The 20,199-nt window shown below is 57.8% G+C and overlaps 2 protein-coding genes across 2 annotated transcripts; one reads left to right on the forward strand and one right to left on the reverse strand.

Moving 5' to 3' along the window:
• Positions 1 to 2: 2 nt before the first annotated feature.
• Positions 3 to 3,659, forward strand: PFDN5 (prefoldin subunit 5). Its single transcript, XM_030967211.1, has 7 exons — positions 3 to 99; positions 731 to 833; positions 1,523 to 1,554; positions 1,654 to 1,728; positions 2,550 to 2,655; positions 3,351 to 3,449; positions 3,552 to 3,659. The coding sequence occupies exons 1-6, from the start codon at positions 28 to 30 to the stop codon at positions 3,425 to 3,427; spliced, it is 465 nt and encodes a 154-aa protein (XP_030823071.1). The 5' UTR covers positions 3 to 27; the 3' UTR covers positions 3,428 to 3,449; positions 3,552 to 3,659.
• A 1,231-nt stretch (positions 3,660 to 4,890) lies between these two features.
• C1QL4 (complement C1q like 4) lies at positions 4,891 to 8,917 on the reverse strand. The gene is made up of 2 exons (XM_030967213.1): positions 8,240 to 8,917; positions 4,891 to 5,204 (listed from the first exon to the last, which is right to left on the reverse strand). Exons 1-2 carry the CDS (start codon positions 8,756 to 8,758, stop codon positions 5,025 to 5,027), a joined length of 699 nt encoding a protein of 232 aa, XP_030823073.1. The 5' UTR covers positions 8,759 to 8,917; the 3' UTR covers positions 4,891 to 5,024.
• Between the last annotated feature and the right edge of the window lie 11,282 nt (positions 8,918 to 20,199).

Here is a 20,199-nt window from a genome sequence, read left to right on the forward strand (position 1 = left end):
GCCCCGGCTGAGGGCGGGCGGTCCAAGATGGCGCAAGCCGTGAGCGTGGGGGAGTTGGGGCTGCCCCAGCTGGAACTGCTCAAGGGGCAGCTGGAACAGGTCCTGAGGGGGCTGGGGAAGGTTTGGGGGGGGTTTGGGGGTGGTTGTGAGGAGGGAGGGGTCCCGGTGGGGGGTGAGGGGGGAGCGTGGGTGGAGGAGGTGCGGGGATGGGAGGGGCCTGAGGGGGTTTTGGGGGTCGGGGGAGCCCGGCTGGAGCAGGGTTGGGAGGGGTCAAGGGGGGGTTGTGGGGGTCCTGAGGCTTGAGGGTCGGGGGTCCCGGCTGGAGTTGCTCCAAGGGCGGCTCTGGGGGGGGCGTTTTGGGGCTCCTGAGAGGGGTCCCGAGCCCTGGGGGTCGGGGGTCCCGGCTGGGAGGGCTCTAGGGCGGATTTGGGGGTCCCGAGGCCCGGGGGTCGCAGCTGGTGCAGATCATGAGGGGCTGAAGGGGAATTTGGGGGGCTCTGGGGTTGGGGAGGGTCGCAGAGGCTCTGGGTGCCCCCCAGCCTTGGCACCCACCCCAATTTCAGGGACCCCCTCCCCAAATAAGCGTCGCTTCCTCCTCATCCTTTTGGGGCCGTTCCCAACCCTGGGGGTCGCCCCCTTTGGACCCCCTCCCCCAAATCCCGACCCTGGGGGTCTCTCCTCAATCCTGGGACCCCCCTAAACCCCCTGGACCCCCCAAAATTCCCCGCAGGAGGTGGAGTTCCTGTCCTCGTCCCTGGCGCAGCTCAAGGTGGTGCAGACCAAGTTCGTGGAGGCCAAGGAGTGCCTGAACGTGCTGCACAAAGGCAACGAGGGTGAGACCCCCCAAAAAAACCTCAAATCCTCACGGGAGGGGTCCCCAAAATCCCGAGGGAGTCCCCAAATCTGGATCCGGGGGTTTAAAATGTGCGGGGATGTCCCCAAGTTGTGATGGGGAGCTGTAAATCCTAGGGGAGATCCATTAATTCTGGGCAGTGCAAATTTGGATTTGGGGGGGTCCCCAAAATCCGGGAGGGTCCCCAAATCTTAAGGGGGGGTCCTAAATTATGGGGGGATCCCCCAAATTCGATGGGGGGGCGGTTCAAAAGCTGGAGAGGGCCCCCAAATCTTAATGAGAGCCCTAAATCCTGAGGGGAGGTGGGGGAAATTCTGGGGGGGTTCCTCAAACCTAAAGGGGGTCCCCAGCATGAGGAGGGTCCCCAAATCTTGGTGGGGGGGGTCCCCAAACCCAGAGGGAGCTGGGGGAGAGCCCCAAATCCTAATGGGGGAGCCCCAATTCTTAATAGGGGATCCCCAAACCCAGGGCTGGTTCCTAAACCCCAAATCTTAATAGGGGCCCCCAAAACCAGGGGGTGGTTTCTAAACCCCAAATCCTAATGGGGGCCCCCAAACCAGGGCTGGTTCCTAAACCCCAAACCCCGAATGGGATCCCCAAACCCAAGCAGACCCTGGGGAGGGGATTTTGGGGTGGTTTTGGGGTATCCTGAGCCTCCCCTTTCCACAGGGAAGGATCTCCTGGTGCCTCTCACCAGCTCCGTATCCTTTTGCTGCTCCTGGGACCCCCGAGACCCCCATGTTGGGGGGGGTGGGTGGGTGGCTGCCCCCCGTGCCCCCCATTTTCCATGACCCCCCCAGATGTACGTGCCAGGCAAGCTGCAGGACACACGGACGGTGCTGGTGGACGTGGGCACCGGTTACTACGTGGAGAAGGTGGGGAGGGGGCGTTTGGGGACCCCCATTTCCACCTCTCCATCCCATTCCCCCCCTTCCCCACTTTCCCACCCAGTTTTCCCCCATTTTTCCCTTTTTCCCCCATTTTTCCCTTTTTTCCCACCTTTTTTCCCCTTTTTTTTCCCCTTATCCCCCCCCCACCTTTTCCCATCCTATTTTCCCCCATTTCCTCACTTCCTCACCCCATTTCTTCCTCTTCCCCCCATTTTTCCCCATTCCCACCCTGATTCTTCCTCTCTCACCCCCTTTTTCCCCCATTTCCCCATTCCCACCCCATTTTCCCCCATTTCCACCCTATTTTTTCTTAATTACCCCTTAATTCCCCGTTTTCTCCCATTCCCATCCATCTCCCCCTCTTCCCACGCCCATTTCCCCCTGGATTTCCCCATTTTCCCCCAATTTACCCCCATTTTCCCTGGTTTTCCCCCAAATTTCCCTATCTTTCCCTGTTTTCCCCCATTTCCCACCCCCTTTTTCTTCATTTTCCCCATTTTTCCCTGGTTTTCCCCCCATTTTCCCCCATTCCTACCCCATTTTCCCCTCAATTTCCCCCTAATTTTCCTTGGTTTTCCCCTGATTTTCCTCATTCCCACCCCAATTTCCCCACATTTCCCCTCTTTTTCCCTGGTTTTCCCCTAATTTTCCCATTTTCCCCCATTTTTGCCCATTTCCCACGCATTTTCTTCATTTCCCCCTAATTTACCCAAATTTTCCCTTAATTTTTCCCTGTTTTTCCTCCGATTTTGCCCCGTTTTTCCCGTTTTCCCCCCGTTTTTCCCCGTTTCCCTCCCCGTTCCCAGTCGGCCGACGACGCCCGGGCGTTTTTCAAGCGCAAAATCGAATTCCTGACGCGGCAGATGGAGAAAATCCAACCGGCCCTGCAGGAGAAGCACGCCATGAAACAGGGTGGGTGCAGGGGGGGACCCTGAGACCCCCGTGACCCCCCCAAACACCCCCAGATACCCCCTGAGCCCCCCCAAATACCCCCAGGACCCTCCCAGATACCCCCTGAGCCCCCCCAGATACCCCCAGGACCCTCCCAGATACCCCCTGAGCCCCCAGAGTTCCCCTGAGACCCCTCAGATACCCCCAGGACCCTCCCAGATACCCCCAGGACCCCCCAAATACCACCTGAGACCCCCCCAAATACCCCCAGGACCCCTCCAGATACCCCCTGAGACTCCAGAACACCCCCAGGACCCTCTTCAAATCCCCCCGACCCCTTCCCAAACGCCTTCTGAGCCCCCCAGAACACCCCCAAACACCCCTTGAGCCCCCCAAACGCCTCCTGACCCTTCCCAAATACCCCATGACCTCTGCAAACACCCCAGGACCCCCCCCCAAATACCCCCTGAGCCCCCCCAAAACACCCCTTGGCCTCGCCCCCCGCCCCCATTTTTGGGCTCCCTCCCTGACCTCCCTTTACCCCCTCCCCAGTTTTAGGGTCCCGTCCCCCCAGTCCCCCTGACCCCTCCCCACTTTCAGGACCCTCCCACCTCCAACCCTTCCCTGGGTTTTGGGGTCCCCCCATGTTCCCCTGACCCCTCCCCAGTTTTGGGGTCCCCCGGTTTTTGGGGTGCCCCCTGACCCGCTCCCCCCAGCCGTGCTGGAGATGATGACGCAGAAGCTGCAGCAGCTGACGGCGGCTCAGGGGGTCCCGGGGGCGGCCAAGGCGTAGCCCCCTCCCCAAAACCCTGCAGAGGTGATTTAGGGGCTGCAGCCCCTCCCCAAAACCCTGCAGAGGGGATTTAGGGGCTGCACCCCCTCCCCAAAACCCTGCAGAGGTGATTTAGGGGCTGCACCCCCTCCCCAAAACCCTGCACTGGGGATTTGGTGCTGCAGCCCCCACCCCAAAATCCCGACCCCCCCTCATTTTGTACCAGTCCCTGGAATAAAGCAGAGACGGCTCCGAGGGGCTCTGGGGTTTTTCCGGGGGGGGGTGGTCCCAGGTTTGGGGGAAGGGACCCCCGGGATATGGGGGGGGTCCCTGGCTGTGGGTCTGGGGACATTTGGGGACATTTAGGGACGGGGTCCCTCACTCTGGGTGTGTCCGGGGGGGTCCCGGCGGGGCTGAGCCCCCTCCCCAAATCCTTCCCGAGCCGCGTCCTCCCGGCAGCGGCCACGAGGTGGCGACAGCGACACGGACAGGAGGGGACAGGGCTGGGGATGGGGATGGAGATGAGGATGGTGACAAGCTGGCGACACGGCCAGGGCTGGGGTGGTGACAATTTGGGGACAGGGCTGGGGTGGTGACAATTTGGGGACAGGGCCAGGGGGTTCCTGTGTCCCACCAGGCTCGGGCTCTGCTGCCGCCCCACCCCCCCATGCCATCCCGGCGTGTCCCCAGGGGGTGGCAGTGTCGCCGCACAGCCGGGGGGTGTCTGTCACTGTCACTGTCACTGTCCCCGCTGACAGCACGGCCCGGGGGCGGAGGTGACAAGGCGTGACACTGGGGGTGACACAAAAGCCATGGGGACATCTCTGGCTGGCCTGGAAGTGCCACCATCCCCCTCGCTGGCTGTCCCTTGTGTCACCTCCGTGTCCCCTGTGCCACCCCCTTGTCCCCTGTGCCACCTCCGTGTCCCCTGTGCCACCCCCTTGTCCCCTCCACCCCCCAGCAGAGGCAGAGCCGCGATCCAACCCCGGCGCCTTTTATTGGGGACAAACTGGGACAAACTGGGACCCCCCTGCCACCCCCGGGGGTGCTGCCATGCGGGTGGGGGGGGTCGGGGGGTGTCACCGCTGTCACCGGGGGCGCGGGGCTGTCCCGGGGGGGTCCTGGGGGGGTCACTCGGGGCAGAGGCTGAAGCCGGAGCAGCTGCTGGACTTGGGGGGGGGGGATCCCAGTTACCGGGGGGTCAGTCGGGTCCTGGGGGGTCCCGGGATTGTCCCGGTTCCAAGGGGGTCCCGGGGGGTCCCGATGTCCCCGGGGGTCACTCGGGGTCGGTGAAGCTGGAGAAGGTGCTGGAGTTTGGGGTCAGTTGGGGTCCCAGTTCCAAGGGGGTCCCGGGGGGTCCTGGGGGTGTCCCGGTCCCGGGGGTGTCCTCGAGGGTCCCAGGGGGGTCCCGGGGGTCACTCGGGGTCGATGATGAAGCTGGAGAAGGTGCTGGACTTGGGAGTTCCAGGGGATCCCGAGGGTCTCCCGGTTCCAGGGATGTCCCCGGGGGTCCCGGGGTCACTCGGGGTCGATGATGAAGCCACAGAAGGTGCTGTACTTGGGGGTCCCGGTTACTGGGGGTTCCCGGGGGGGTTCCCGGTTCCGGGGCTCCCCGGGGTCAGTCGGGGTAGATGATGAAGCCGGAGAAGGTGCTGTACTTGTTGGTGTTGCCGCCGTGCACTTTGCCCCCATCCAGCTTGACGAACACCTCGTCGCCCACGTCCAGGTGCAGGATGACGCTGTTGCTCGCGTAGTCGTAGTTCTGGTCGGCGTCCTGGGCGATGGCGCTGGCACGCACCTGGCATTGGGTGGGGGGGGACGGGGCTGGCACCAACCCCAGCTGGCACCGACACCCCCTGGCACCCACCACACCTGGCACTGGCACCGCGTGTCACCCCCCCCACCTGGGACCAACCCCACCTGGCACCAACGCCCCCCAAGGGAGGGAATGAAGGACCCCATTGAGATCAGTGGGACAGGGCTGTCACCAACCCCACCTGTGTCACCCACCCCACCTGGCACTGACACCCCCCGAGGTGAGGGAATGGGGGATGGGCCCGCCAGGACCCCCCGGGCAAGGTGGGGGTGTCCCCAAGGCCCAGCTGTCCCCAAGGCCTGCACCTGGCAGAGGGGGACACGGCTGTCACCCACCCGCCCTGTCCAACCCCCCCAGTTCCCATCCTCTGCCTCCTTTCCTGGTTCCCCAGTTCTGATCCCCCCCGAGGCACCAAATCCCATTTCCTACATCCAATCCCCCCCAAATTCCCATTCTTTCCCTGAATCCCTATTCCAAATCCCAAATCCCATTGCCCATCCAATCCTCCCCAAAATTCCCATTCTTTCCCCCATTTTCCCCCATCGTCCTCTCCCCCATCCCTGAATCCCCATCCCCAGTCCCACATCCCATTTCCCCATCCAATCCGACCCTAAAATCACTCAAATCCCCCCCAAATTCCCTTTCTTTCCCCCATTCCCCATTCTCAATCCCACATCCAACTCCCCATTCCGAATCCCCCCAAATTCTCTTTTTCCCCCCATTTTCCCCCATCCTTCTCTCCCACATCCCAGATTCCCCATTCCCCATCCAATCCCACCCTAATCCCCCCCAATTCCCATTCTTTCCCAGATTTCCCAATCCCAAATCCCATTTCCCCCCCCAATCCCTCCCAAATTCCCTTTTTTTTCCCCCGTTTTCCCCCATCCTCCTCTCCCACATCCCAAATCCCATTCCCCATCCAATCCCCCCCCCATTTCCAAGCTTTTCCCCCTCCCTGTTCCCAGGGGGGGTCTGGGGGGGTCTCTCACTGCTGACCACGAGCCCGGAACACCCCAAGCCCCCCAGGGACCCCCCAAGCCCCCGGATCAATCCTTGTTTGTTTTTCCTGGATTTTCCCGGAATAAATGGATGGGAAAAGTCCGGGATGAGCGAACAAAGGGAGCGGGGGGGGGGGGCACAGCTCCTGTCCCCACCCCGGGAATCTGGGATGGGAAAAAAGGGGGGAATTTGGAGGGGAAAAGGGTGGGAATTTGGGGGAGAAAGGGTGGGAATTTGGGGGGAAAAATATGGGAATTTGGAGGGGAAAATGATGGGAATTTGGGGGGGGAAAAGGGTGGGAATTTCGGGGGGTAAATTATGAGAACTGGGGGGGGAATGATGGGAATTTGGGGGGAAAAGGATGGGAATTTAGGGGGGAAATTATGGGGATTTGGGGGGAAAAGAGTGGGAATTTGGGGGAAAATGATGGGAATTTGAAGGGGAAAATGATGGGAATTTGAAGGGGGAAATGGTGGGAATTTGGGGCAGCATTGAGGGGAAATTTGGGAATTTGGGATCAGAGAATGGGGAAACGAATGGGCAGAAATAATGGGAATTTGGGCAGGATTGGATGGGGGAAATGGGATCTGAGGATGGGGATGGGAAAATAGGAAATGGGGTAAATAATGGGAATTTGGGCAGGATTGGATGGGGGAAATGGGATCAGGGGAATCAGGAATGGGGGAAAGGATGGGAATTTGGGAGAGAATTGGATGAGGAAAATGGGATGTGGGACTGGGGAGGAACAGAACTGGAATGGGGAATCAGGGAATGGGAATTTAAAATGGGATTGGATGGGGGAAATAGGATTTGGGTACTGGGAAAGGTGGAGGAACTGGGAATGGGAAATCAGGGATTAGGGGAGGAGGATGGAATTTGGGGTTTTGGATGGGAGATATGGGATGTGGGGATTTGGGATGGAGAAAATGGGAATGGGAAATCAGGGATGGGAACTGGGATGGAAAAATGGGAATGGGGCTGTTGGGGGGATGAATCAGGGATGGAGGGGATGGGATGGGAATTTGGGAGGGAATGGGATGGGAGAAATGGGATGTGAGAATGGGGAGGAACTGGGAATGAGAAATCAGGGAATGGGAAAAGGATGGGAATTTAGGGGAGGATTGGATGGGGGAAATGGGATGTGGGGATTTGGGATGGAGCAGCACCGAGGATGGGAAATCACGAACGGATTGAACCCGGATGAGAATCTAAAATCACCCAAAACAAAACGGCAAAACCGCCGTGGGCCAAAACAACGAGCCCGAGACTGCTGAAAAACCAGGGCTGAAAACCGGGGGGCTGAAAACCGGGAGGTGAAAACCGGGAGGTGAAAACCAGGGGTGAAAACCGGGAGGTGAAAACCGGGAGGTGAAAACCAGGGGGTGAAAACCAGGGGTGAAAACTGGGCTGGGGGCTCGGGGGGGTGAAAACCGGAGCTAAAAACAGGGAGTGAAAACCGGGGGTGTGAAAACCGGGACTAAAACCCCCGGGGCTGAAAACCGGGGCTGCAAAGCAGGGAGTGAAAATCAGCGGTGAAAACTGAAACCGGGGCTGAAAACTGGGAATGAAAACCGGGGAGTGCAAAGCAGGGGGAGAAAATCGGGGGGTGAAAGCCGGGCTGGGGGCTTCGGGGGTGAAAACTGGGGCTAAAAACCAGGGAGTGAAAACCGGGGGGGTGAAAAGTAGGGGGAGAAAACCGGGGCTGAGAACCAGGGGCTCAAAATCAGGGGTGAAAACCGGGAGGTGCAAACCGGGGCTGCAAAGCAGGGAGTGAAAATCAGGGGTGAAAACTGAAACCAAGGCTGAAAACTGGGCATGAAAACCGGGCTGGGGGCTCGGGGCGTGAAAACCAGGGGGCGAAAACCGGGGCTGAGAACCAGGGGGTCAAAATCAGGGGGGAAAACCGGGGGCTGAAAACCAAAACCGGGGCTGAGAACCGGGACTGCAAACCGGGGAGAGAAAATCAGGGCTGAAAACAAAAACCGGCACCACAAACCGGGCTCGGGGGGTCCCGTTACCTGCCCGTTCTTCATCAGGTCGGCCCACATGCTGGTGCCGTCCCCGCCGCGCATCAGGACGTGGTAGGTGAAGAAGTAGATGCCGGGCAGGGGACAGGTGAATTTGCCGCTCGAGGGCTCGTAGTAGTTGCCCACGTTGGTCACCACGTCGTCGAAGCGCAGCACCTCGTACCCCTCGTGCGGCTTCCTCAGGCCGGCGTAGAAAGCGATTTTGGGGCTGTAGAAGGACGGGATGTACCCGCCCGGCCCCGGCCCCGGAGGTCCCGGCGGGCCAGGCCGGCCCGGTTCTCCCGGAGGTCCCCGCGGCCCCGGCGGTCCCGGCGGCCCGCGGAGACCGGCGCGGCCCTTGCGGCCCGGTTCGCCCTTAGCACCGGGCACGAAGGGCGGCGGGGAGGCGGCGGGGGGCAGCTCGGGGTAGGGGTCGCAGACCATGCGGCAGCTGCCCAGCATCTCGTAGTGCGCGGCCGCCTTGGAGCCGTGCACCAGCAGCGGGATGGCCACGAGCAGCAGCAGCAGCATGGCCACGCCGATGGCCACGCCGGCCACCCGCTTCCTGCGGCTCAGCCGCGACGCGGCCAGCGCCAGCAGGTCCTCGTCGCCCTTGGGAGCGATGGTGGCGAGCGGCGGAGACGGCGAGAGGCCGCCCGCAGAGCACGGAGCCCCGGCGGGGACGGGGAGGGCACGGGGATGGGGATGGGGACAGCAGTGGGGACAGGGATGGGGACAGCAGTGGGGACAGGGATGGGGCTGGGAATGGGGACAGGGATGGGGATGGGAATGGGGACAGCAATGGGGACAGGGATGGGGCTGGGAATGGGGACAGGGATGGGGACAGGGATGGGGCTGGGAATGGGGACAGGGATGGGGATGGGAATGGGGACAGCAATGGGGACAGGGATGGGGATGGGAATGGGGACAGCAATGGGGATGGGAATGGGGACAGCAATGGGGACAGGGATGGGGCTGCTGGGGCGGTGGGAGAGGGGGAAATGGCAGTGGGGATGGGGATGGGGCTGGAGTTGGTGGGGACAGAGATGGACAGGACTGGGGCTGGGAACGGGGACAAGGATGGACAGGGATGGGGACAGGAATGGGGACAGCGGCTGTAGCTGCGGGTGGAGCCGGGGGTGAAAACCAGGGAGGGGATGGGGCCGGGAATGGGGTCAGCAATGGGGCCGGGAATAGGATCGGGGATGGGGCCGAGGCCGGAGGAGAAGCTGCGGGTGGAGCCGGGGATGGGACCCACAGCAGAGACGGGGCCGGGAATGCGATCAGGAGCCGGGAATGGGATCGGGAATGGGATCAAGAGCCGGGAATGGGATCAGGAACCGGGATGAGACTGGAATGGGATCGGGAATGGGGCCGGGGCTGCGGGCGGAGCCGGCGGCGGCACCGGGAGCGGGGCTGGGGCTGCGGCCGAGGACGGGACCGGCGGCGGGGCTGGGGCCGGAGCCGCGGGCGGAGCCGGGAGCGGCGCTGGCGGAGGGGACGGAGCGGAGACGGCGGTGCTGGAGGGGCCGGAGCCGGTACCGGGAGCGGAGGCGGGCACGGGGCTGGGAGCGCAGCCGGACACGGAGTCAGAGCGGAGCTCCTGCAGCAGCCAGGACCGGAGCCGGGGTGGGAGCTGGTGATGTAACCGGAGCCGGGATGGAGCCGCCAGGGAGCCGCCACCGGAATCGGGATAGAACCGGCACCGGGGCGGTGTGGAACCGGGATGGAGCCGGGGTGGAACCGCGACCGGAGCCGGGATGGAATCGGGATGGAGCCGCAATGGCCCCGCCACGACGCGCGGGGCAACTTCTCCCCAAGTTCCCGTGAGCGACGCGCGGGGAGCGGCACCCCCGGGATTGTCCCCCCGGTTTGTCCCCTCGGGATTGTCTCCCGGGATTGTCGCCCTGGGATTGTCTCCCGGGATTGTCGCCCTGGGATTGTCCCCCCGGGATTTTCCCCTCAGGATTGTCCCCCCGGTTTTGCCCCCCCGGGATCGTCCCCGCGCTGTCCCCGCTGTGTCCCGCGGGTTCGGCCCCGGGTGGCAGCACCGGGGGGATCTCCCGGGGTTCCCCCCGCGGTCCCGGAGCCCCCCCAGGCCGGACCCCCCCCGGTACCTGCGGCCGGTGCCGCCGCCGCGCCCGCAGCGAGCCCCGCTCCGCCCGCCCCGCCCGGCGGCCCCGGGCACGGCGGGGGCGGGGAGGGGCCGGCGGCGGGGGGGGCCCGGGGGGGTGAGTGTGCAAGGGGTGCGGGGGGGACAGGGCGGGTTGGGGCCCTCCCAGAGCCATCGCGGGGCTCGGGGACCCCCCCGGTACCGCGGGGTGAGGGGGTCCCTGCAGAAGGGGGGGGGCTGGGGGGGTTTGCACACGCGTGTGGATGGGGGGGGCGCGGGTGGGGTCTGCAGGGCCGGGGGGGACCCTGTGGGGTGCACGGGGAGTGTGCAGGGCCTGGCCAGGTGTGTGTGCAGGTGTGAGTGTGTGCAGGTGTGAGTGTGTGCACGGGGACCGTGCAGGTGTGTGAGTGTGAGCTGTGTGCGAGGTCAGGCTGTGTGTGCATGCTGTGCATGTGAGCTGTGTGTGTGCATGCCATGTGTGTGAGTTCTGTGTGCGTGAGTGTGAGCTCCGTGTGAGTGTGTGAGCTCAGGCCATGTGTGTGCAACCTGTGTGAGTTCTGTGTGTGAGCTCCGTGTGAGTGTGAGCTCTGTGCACGTGTGGTCCTGTGTGTGAGCTCTGTGTGTGCATCCCATGTGTGTGAGTTCTGTGTGTGTGTGAGTGAGTGAGAGCTCTGCGTGTGCCCTGTGAGTGTGAGCTCCGTGTGAGTGTGTGAGCTCAGGCCTCGTGTGTGAGCTCTGTGTGCTCCCGTGTGTGCACCCGGTGTGTGTGTGAGCTCTGTGTGTGAGTGTGAGCTCTGTGTCATCCTGTGTGTGCATCCTGTGTGCGCAGAGCTCACGCGCATGGGATGTGAGCTCTGTGGGTGCATCCAGTGTGAGTGTGAGCTCTTTGTGTGTTGTATTGCACTAAATGTGAGCTCTGTACATGTGTGTGAGCTCTGTGTGTGTGTGTGTGTGTGTGTGTGAGCTCTCTGCGTGTATGATCCTGTGTGTGATTGTGAGCTCTGTGCACGTGTGTGAGCTCTGTGTGTGTGTGTGCACTGTGTGTGTGTGAGCTCTCTGAGTGTATGATCCCGTGTTTGAGTGTGAGCTCTGTGCACATGTGTGAGCTCTGTGTGTGCACTGTGTGAACTCTCTGCGTGTATGATCCTGTGTTTGAGTGTGAGCTCTGTGCACATGTGTGAGCTCTGTGTGTGTGTGTGTGTGTGTGTGTGCTCTCTGCGTGTATGATCCTGTGTGTGATTGTGAGCTCTGTGCACGTGTGTGAGCTCTGTGTGTGTGTGTGTGTGTGTGTGAGCTCTCTGCGTGTATGATCCTGTGTGTGATTGTGAGCTCTGTACACGTGTGTGAGCTCTGTGTGTGTGTGTGTGCACTGTGTGAGCTCTCTGCGTGTATGATCCTGTGTGTGATTGTGAGCTCTGTGCACGTGTGTGAGCTCTGTGTGTGTGTGTGCACTGTGTGAGCTCTCTGAGTGTATGATCCCGTGTTTGAGTGTGAGCTCTGTGCACATGTGTGAGCTCTGTGTGTGCGTGTGTGTGAACGTGTCTCTGCGTGTATGATCCTGTGTGTGAGTGTGAGCTCTGTGCATGTGTGTGAGCTCTGTGTGTGTGTGTGTGTGTGTGTGTGAGCTCTCTGCGTGTATGATCCTGTGTGTGATTGTGAGCTCTGTGCACGTGTGTGAGCTCTGTGTGTGTGTGTGTGTGTGTGTGAGCTCTCTGCGTGTATGATCCTGTGTTTGAGTGTGAGCTCTGTGCACGTGTGTGAGCTCTGTGTGTGTGTGTGTGTGTGTGCACTGTGTGAGCTCTCTGCGTGTATGATCCTGTGTGTGATTGTGAGCTCTGTGCACGTGTGTGAGCTCTGTGTGTGTGTGTGTGCACTGTGTGAGCTCTGTGTGTGTGTGTGTGTGTGTGTGTGAGCTCTCTGCGTGTATGATCCTGTGTGTGATTGTGAGCTCTGTGCACGTGTGTGTGTGTGTGTGTGTGTGTGTGAGCTCTCTGCGTGTATGATCCTGTGTGTGATTGTGAGCTCTGTGCACGTGTGTGAGCTCTGTGTGTGTGTGTGTGTGTGTGTGCACTGTGTGAGCTCTCTGCGTGTATGATCCTGTGTGTGATTGTGAGCTCTGTGCACATGTGTGTAGCTCTGTGTGTGTGTGTGTGTGTGTGTGTGAGCTCTCTGCGTGTATGATCCTGTGTGTGATTGTGAGCTCTGTGCACGTGTGTGAGCTCTGTGTGTGTGTGTGTGCGTGTGTGAGCTCTCTGCGTGTATGATCCTGTGTGTGATTGTGAGCTCTGTGCACGTGTGTGAGCTCTGTGTGTGTGTGTGCACTGTGTGAGCTCTCTGCGTGTATGATCCTGTGTTTGAGTGTGAGCTCTGTGCACGTGTGTGAGCTCAGGCCACGTGTGTGAGCTCTGTGTGTGCGTGTGCGCCGATGTTAGCTCTGTGCACGTGTGATCCAACGTGTGAGTGTGAGCTCAGGGCAGGTGTGCGACGTATGTGATTGTGAGCTCTGCTCACACGTGTGGCGTGATCCTGTGCGTGAGTGTGAGCTCAGAGCGGGTGTGCACACGTGTGAGTGTGAGCTCTGAGTGCACACCCTGCGTGTGCATCCTGTGTGCGTAGCGCTGTATGCGCGGGGTGTGCGTCGTATTTTGGGTGTATTTTAGGGGTATTTTGGGTGTATTTTCAATGTATTTTTGGTGTATTTTGGGTGTATTTTAGGTGTATTTGGGGTGTATTTTAGGTGTATTTTGGGTGTATTTTCAGTGTATTTTTGGTGTATTTTGGGTGTATTTTTGGTGTATTTTGGGTGTATTTTCAGTGTATTTTGGGTGTATTTTGGGTGTATTTTGGGTGTATTTTGGGTGTATTTTGCGGTGTATTTTAGGTGTATTTTGGGTGTATTTTAGGTGTATTTTGGGTGTATTTTGGGTGTATTTTAGGTGTATTTTGGGTGTATTTTAGGTGTATTTGGGGTGTATTTTAGGTGTATTTTGGGTGTATTTTCAGTGTATTTTGGGTGTACTTTCAGTGTATTTTTGGTGTATTTTGGGTGTATTTTAGGTGTATTTTGGGTGTATTTTCAGTGTATTTTGGGTGTATTTTTGGTGTATTTTAGGTGTATTTTGGGTGTATTTTCAGATTTATGTTTTTCCATGTGCAATCGAATCCTGCTTCCCATGTATTACACCTTTTCCACCCGTCCAATTTTTGCTTCCCTTTCTATATTTTCCATGTGCTTCTCATGAATTTTCTGTGTTTTCCATGTGCTTTCATGAATTCTATGTTTCCCATGTATTTTTACTTTTACCCATTCCTGCGCTTCCCATTTATTTTTTACCCATTTCTATATTTCCCATCTATTTCTAACCCATTCCTATGCTTCCCATTTTTTATTAATTTTCTATATTTCCCACCTATTTTTTACCCATTCTCTATTTTTTCCCACCGTTTTTTTACCTATTTTCCATTTTCTCCACCTATTTTTTACCCATTTTTTATTTTTTTCCCATTTATTTTTTACCCATTTCAATATTTCCCACCTATTTCTTACCCATTCCTATGCTTCCCACGCATTTTTTATTAATTTTTTATTTTTCCCACCTATTTTTTCACCCATTTTTTTATTTTTTCCCACCTATTTTTTCACCCATTTTTTAATTTTTTCCCACCTATTTTTTCACCCATTTTTTAATTTTTCCCCACCTATTTTTTCACCCATTTTTTAATTTTTCCCACCGATTTTTCCCCGTTTTCTCCCCTCCCACGCCCATTTCTCCCCCCTCCCTTTCATTTTCTCCACCTCGCTGTCCCCTCCCTGTCCCTTGGGGACAATCCATCGCGACAATCGCGCCTCTATCGCGATTCCAGCTCGGCATTTACGGCCGGGATCGATGTCCCCTCCCGCGCCACCTCGGCCTTAATGAGAGAATTAATTAGCGGGGAGGAGAGGGGGAAGCGCTAATTAGGGGGGGGGCACCAGGGGTTTTGGGGACAGTTTTGGGGTCCTTCATTTTGTGTCATCGAATTTGGGGTCTCAATCCCATTTTTGGGGTCCCTCGGTTGGTGGCACCAGATTTGGGGGGGCTTGGTGACATTTTTGGGGTCCCTCGGGGGGGTTCAGTCCCAGTTTTGGGGTCCTTCATTTGGTGGCACCCGATTTGGGGACAGTTTTGGGGTCCCTCGGTTGGCGGCACCAGATTTGGGGGGTTTGGGGACATTTTTGGGGTCCCTTGCGGGGTTCAGCCCCATTTTTGGGGTTCCTCATTCGGTGGCACTGGGATTTAGGGGGTTTGGGGACAGTTTTGGGGTCCCCTGGTTGGTGTCACCGAGTTTGGGGTCTCAGCCCATCTTTGGGGTCCCTCGCTTGGTGGCGCTCGGGTTTGGGGGCTGGGGACGGGTTTGGGGTCCCTCATTTGGTGACACCGGCGTTTCGGGGGTGGGGTCTCACCCCCTCCCGGGTGGGTCCTTCCCATCCGTGCCTCAGTTTCCCTCCCCCCCTTTGCCACCTCTGTCCCCCCCCTCAGGACCCACCGGGGGCGTTTTGGGGACAAGTGACAATCGTGTCCCCCCCCCACCGTGCCACCTCTGTGTCCCCCCCCCAGACACTCTCGGGGGGGGAGGGTTGGGGACAGGCGACATCGCCCCCCGCGGTGGCGGCGGGGCCCAGCCCATGAATAACGCATCAGCCGCGTGTCCCCCCCCCGCGGGGACAGCGCCACCACCGCGGTCCCCAGCTCGGTCCCCAGCTCGGTCCCCAGCTCGGTCACCAGCTCGGTCACCAGCTGCCACCGCGGCCCCCCAGGACACCCCGGGGGCGGTGGGGGGGGAACAGATCGGGGGGTGACAAATCCAGGGGTGACAGATCGGGGGGTGACAAATGGGGCGGGGGGATATGGGGGGGACACATCCGGGGGGGGACAGATCTGGGGGGGGTGGGACACGAGGGTGACAAATCGGGGGTGACAGATCCAGGGGTGACAAATCGCGAGGGGAACATGGGGGGGACAGACCGGGGGGTGACAGGTCTGGGGGTGATGGATCCAGATCCAGAGGTGACAAATGGCGGGAGGGAAATGGGGGGGCAGATTGGGGGGGGACACGGGGGTGACAGATCGGGGGGTGACAGGGGGGGGGGGGGAATATGGGGTGACACATCCAGGGGTGACAAATCGGGGGTGACAGGTCCGGGGGGGGTGACAGATTCAAGGGGGGGTGACAGACTTGGGGGGGGGGGGGGAGTGACAGCCCTGGGGGGACATCGGGGTGACAATGGGGGGACACTGCGGGGACATTGGGGTGACACTGGGGGGGGAAATGAGGGGACATTGAGGGTAACATTGGGGGGACGTGGGGGAAGAACTGGGGGACACTGGAGGGACATTGGGGTGACACTGGGGGGGGAATGGGGGGACATTTGGGGACAATGAGGGGATAATGGGGGAACAATGGGGGGGACATTGGGGGGACGCTGGTTTTAGGATTCCCCCCGCGATCAGGGCCGGGTTAAATCCCGTTTATTTGGGATTCGGGATGAAATATTTGGGATTAAACATTTGGGATTCGTTATTTGGGATTGGTTCTTTGGGATCCGGGCGGTGCCGCTCCAGCCCCATTTAGGGCGGGGGGCTCTCCCGGGGTTTTATTTAGGATTTATTTCCCCCCCCCCCCCCGCGATCAGGGCTGGGTTAAACCCCACAGCCAGCGCCGTTTATTTGGGATTCGTTATTTAGGATTTGGGATTGAGTTATTTGGGATTCATTCTCTGGGACTGGGGATTCAGGCGGTGGCGGGAGCTCCAATTAGGGCCGGGGGGGCTTTCGCGGGGGGCCTTTTTTAGGATTTATTCCCCTCCGCCCGCCCGCGGTTAAATCCCGTTTATTTGGGATTCATTCTTTAGGATTCCTTATTTAGGATTTGTCATTTAGGATTCATTCTTTAGGATTCATTCTTTGGGATTTGGGATTCGGGAGGTGCCGGGAATTCCAATTAGGGCGGGGGGGGGCTCTCCCGGGGGGGTTTTTTAGGATTTATTCCCCTCCGCCCGCCCGTGGTTAAATCCCGTTTATTTAGGATTCATTCTTTAGGATTCCTCATTTAGGATTCCTTCTTTGGGATTCCTTCCCTGGGATTTGGGATTCAGGCGGTGTCCGCAGCTCCAATTAGGGCGGGGGGGGCTCTCCCGGGGGGGTTTTTAGGATTTATTTCCCCCGCCGCCCCCGCTCGGGCCGGGAGATGGATGGGGTCGGGTTAAACCCACGGACAGCGCCGTTAATTTGGGATCCATCATTTAGGATTTGGCATTTAGGATTTGTCATTTAGGGTTCGTTTACTCGGGATTCATTCCCTGCGATTTGGGATTCGGGAGGTGCCGGGAATTCCAATTAGGGCGGAGGGGAGGGGGCTCTCCCGGGGGGGTTTTTAGGATTTATTCCCCCGCCCGTGGTTAAATCCCGTTTATTTGGGATTCGTTCTTTAGGATTCCTTATTTAGGATTCATTCTTTGGGATTTGGGATTCAGGAGGTGTCGGGAGCGCCGATCCATCCCCAATTAGGGCAGGGGGGGCTCTCCCGGGGGGTTTTTTTAGGATTTATTTCCCGCCCCCCATCGCGGTCAGGGCTGGGTTAAATCCCGTTTATTTTGAGATTCATTCTTTGGGATTCATTCTTTAAGATTTGGGATTCGTTATTTAGGATTCTTTATATGGGATTGGTTTTTTGGGATTCAGGAGGTGTCGGGAATTCCGATTAGGGCGGGGGGTTCTTTTTTAGGATTTCCCCCCCCCCGCATTTAAATCCCATTTATTTAGGATTCATTAATTAGGATTCATTATTTAGGATTAATTATTTAGAATGAATCATTTAGGATTCATTCTTTGGGATTCCTTCTCTGGGATTTGGGATTCAGGAGGTGTCGGGAATTCCAATTAGGGCGGGGGTTTTTTTTAGGATTTCCCCCCCCGCATTTAAATCCCATTTATTTAGGATTCATTAATTAGGATTCATTATTTAGGATTCCTCATTTGGAATTCCTTTATTAGGGATTCCTTCTCTGGGATTTGGGATTCAGGCGGTGTCCGCAGCCCCAATTAGGGCGGGGGGGGGTCCCGGGGGGGGTTTTAGGGTTTTTTCCCCCCCTCGGTGACGGCGGGAGATGAATGGGGTCGGGTTCAATCCTACAGCCGTAAATTTGGGATTCGGCATCGGCTCTTTGGGATTTGGGATTCGTTATTTGGGATTCGGGAGGTGTCGGGAATTCCAATTAGGGCGGGGGGGGGCTCGGGGTTTTTTCTTAGGATTTTTGCCCCCCCCGCCCCCCCCACAATCAAGACCGGGTTAAATCCCATTTATTTGGTATTTAAGATTATTTATTTAGGATTAATTATTTAGGATTAATTATTCGCGATTCATTCGTTGGGATTTGGGATTGGTTCTTTGGGATTCAGGAGGTGTCAGGAATTCCAATTAGGGCAGGGTTTTTTTAGGATTTTTGCCCCCCCCCACCTCCGCGATCAGGACCGGGTTAAATCCCATTTATTCGGGATTTAGGATAAATTATTTAGGATTAATTATTAGGAATTCCTTCTTTTGGATCGGTTCTTTGGGATTTGGGATTGGTTATTTGGGATGGGTTATTTGGGATTGGTTACATGGGATTTCAGGATGGGTTATTTGACATTTGGGATCTGTTCTTTGGGATTTGGGATTGGTTACTTGGGTTATTTAGGACTGGTTATTTGGGATTCATTCTTTGGGTTTGGTTACATGGGATTTCAGGATTGGTTCTTTGGGATTTGGGATTGGTGATTTGGGCAGGGTTGTTTGGGATTTTTGGATGGGTTATTTGGGATGGGTTATTCAGGATCTGTTATTTGTTATTTGGGATCTGTTATTTGGGATTTGGGCTATTTGGGATCTGTTGTTTGGGATTTGGGCTATTTGGGGTTTTCAGGGTGGGTTATTCGGGATCTGTTATTCAGGATCTGTTATTTGGGATGGGTTATTCAGGATGGGCTGTTTGGGATTTCAGGATGGGTTATTCGGGATCTGTTATTCAGGATGGGTTATTCGGGATTGGTGATTTGGGATGGACTGTTTGGGATTTGGGATCAGTTATTTGGGATTTCAGGATGGGCTGTTTGGGATGGGTTATTTGGGATTGGTGATTTGGGGTGGGTTACTTGGGATGGGTTATTTGGGTTATTCAGGATGGGTTATTCGGGATGGGTTATTCGGGATGGGTTATTCGGGATGGGTTATTTGGGATTTAGGGATGGTTTATTCAGGATGGGTTATTTGGGATTTCGGGATGGGTTATTCGGGATGGTTTATTCGGGATGGGTTATTCGGGATGGGTTATTCAGGATGGGTTATTTGGGATTTAGGGATGGTTTATTCAGGATGGGTTATTTGGGATTTCGGGATGGTTTATTTGGGATGGTTTATTTGGGATGGGTTATTCGGGATGGGTTATTTGGAATTTCGGGATGGGTTATTTGGGATGGGTTATTTGGGATGGGATGGGTTATTTGGGATTCAGGCGCTGTCGATCCCAATTCCCGTGGCCGGGGGGGGGGTTGGGGGCGGAGCCGCTGAGTGCTGACATTGCCCCGGGGGGGGCAAAGGGGGGGTGTGAGTGTGCACAGGTGTGTAAATGCACAGGTGTGTAAATGTGCAGGTGTGTAAATGTGCAGGTGTGTAAGTGCACAGGTGTGTAAATGCACAGCTGTGTAAATGTGCAGGTGTGATGTGCACAGGTGTGTAAGTGCACAGGTGTGTAAGTGCGCAGGTGTGTAAATGCACGGGTGTGTAAATGCACAGGTGTGTAAGTGCACGGGTGTGTAAATGTGCAGGTGTGTAAGTGCGCAGGTGTGTAAGTGCACAGGTGTGTAAATGCACAGGTGTGTAAGTGCACAGGTGTGTAAATGCGCAGGTGTGTAAGTGCACAGGTGTGCAAATGCACAGGTGTGTAAGTGCGCAGGTGTGTAAGTGCACAGGTGTGTAAGTGCGCAGGTGTGTAAATGTGCAGGTGTGTAAATGTGCAGGTGTGTAAGTGCACAGCTGTGTAAACGCACAGGTGTGTAAACGCACAGGTGTGTAAATGCACGGGTGTGTAAATGCACAGGTGTGTAAATGCACAGCTGTGTCCCCCCGTGCTCCCCCAGACCCATTTGGGGGGGGCTCCATCCATCTCCCGGCCCCCCCAACCCCATTTCGGGGTAGCGGGGGGGGTGGACTGGACCCCCGCCCCCCCCAAAGGACGGGAGGAGTTTGGGGGTTCCCCATTGCAGGGGGGGGGGAGGGATGGACCCCAAAATCCCCCCAAATTCCCCCCAATCACCCCAAACCCCACCAAATTGGCCCCCAAATCGCCCCAAATCCCACGCTAGGCTGGGTTGGGGGGGAGGGGGAGGAGGAGGGTCCCGCCCCCCGGCCCCGATCGATCCGAGGCAAATCCTGACATTTCCAAATCCCGGGATTCGCTCCCGATCGATGGGGTGGGGGGAGGGGAGGGGAGCGGGGGGAGGGGAGGGAGACGGGCTGGGCTGGGAGGGGCTTTTGGGGGGACCCCGAAATGGGGATGGACCCCCCCAATATGGGGAAGGACCCTCCCCCCCCAAAGGCTCTGAGCCCCCCCAAATAATCTCTGACAGGACTGGGAGATGAATGTGCCCCCCCCCCACCCCAAATGGATGTTCTCCCCCCAGAATGGGTCTGGAGGGGTTGGACTCTCCCCCAAATGTGTCTGAGCCCCCCCAGATGTGTCTGAGCCCCCCAAAATGTGTCTGAACCGCCCAGATGTGTCTGAGCCCCCCAGATATGACAGGACCCCCCCAGATGTGTCAGAGCCCCCCGTAAACGTGAC

Source organism: Camarhynchus parvulus, chromosome 29, assembly GCF_901933205.1.
Source record: "Camarhynchus parvulus chromosome 29, STF_HiC, whole genome shotgun sequence".
Classification (NCBI taxonomy): domain Eukaryota; kingdom Metazoa; phylum Chordata; class Aves; order Passeriformes; family Thraupidae; genus Camarhynchus; species Camarhynchus parvulus.

Excerpts from the sequence above, each read along its gene's own strand:
- PFDN5 (XM_030967211.1), top strand. The coding sequence starts at position 28 with ATGGCGCAAGCCGTGAGCGTGGGGGAGTTGGGGCTGCCCCAGCTGGAA. Across the intron at positions 100-730 it reads TCAAGGGGCAGCTGGAACAG|GAGGTGGAGTTCCTGTCCTC; the intron begins GTCCTGAGGGGG and ends AATTCCCCGCAG. Across the intron at positions 1,555-1,653 it reads TGGTGCCTCTCACCAGCTCC|ATGTACGTGCCAGGCAAGCT; the intron begins GTATCCTTTTGC and ends TGACCCCCCCAG.
- C1QL4 (XM_030967213.1), bottom strand. The coding sequence starts at position 8,758 with ATGCTGCTGCTGCTGCTCGTGGCCATCCCGCTGCTGGTGCACGGCTCC. Across the intron at positions 5,205-8,239 it reads ACCTGATGAAGAACGGGCAG|GTGCGTGCCAGCGCCATCGC; the intron begins GTAACGGGACCC and ends ACCCAATGCCAG.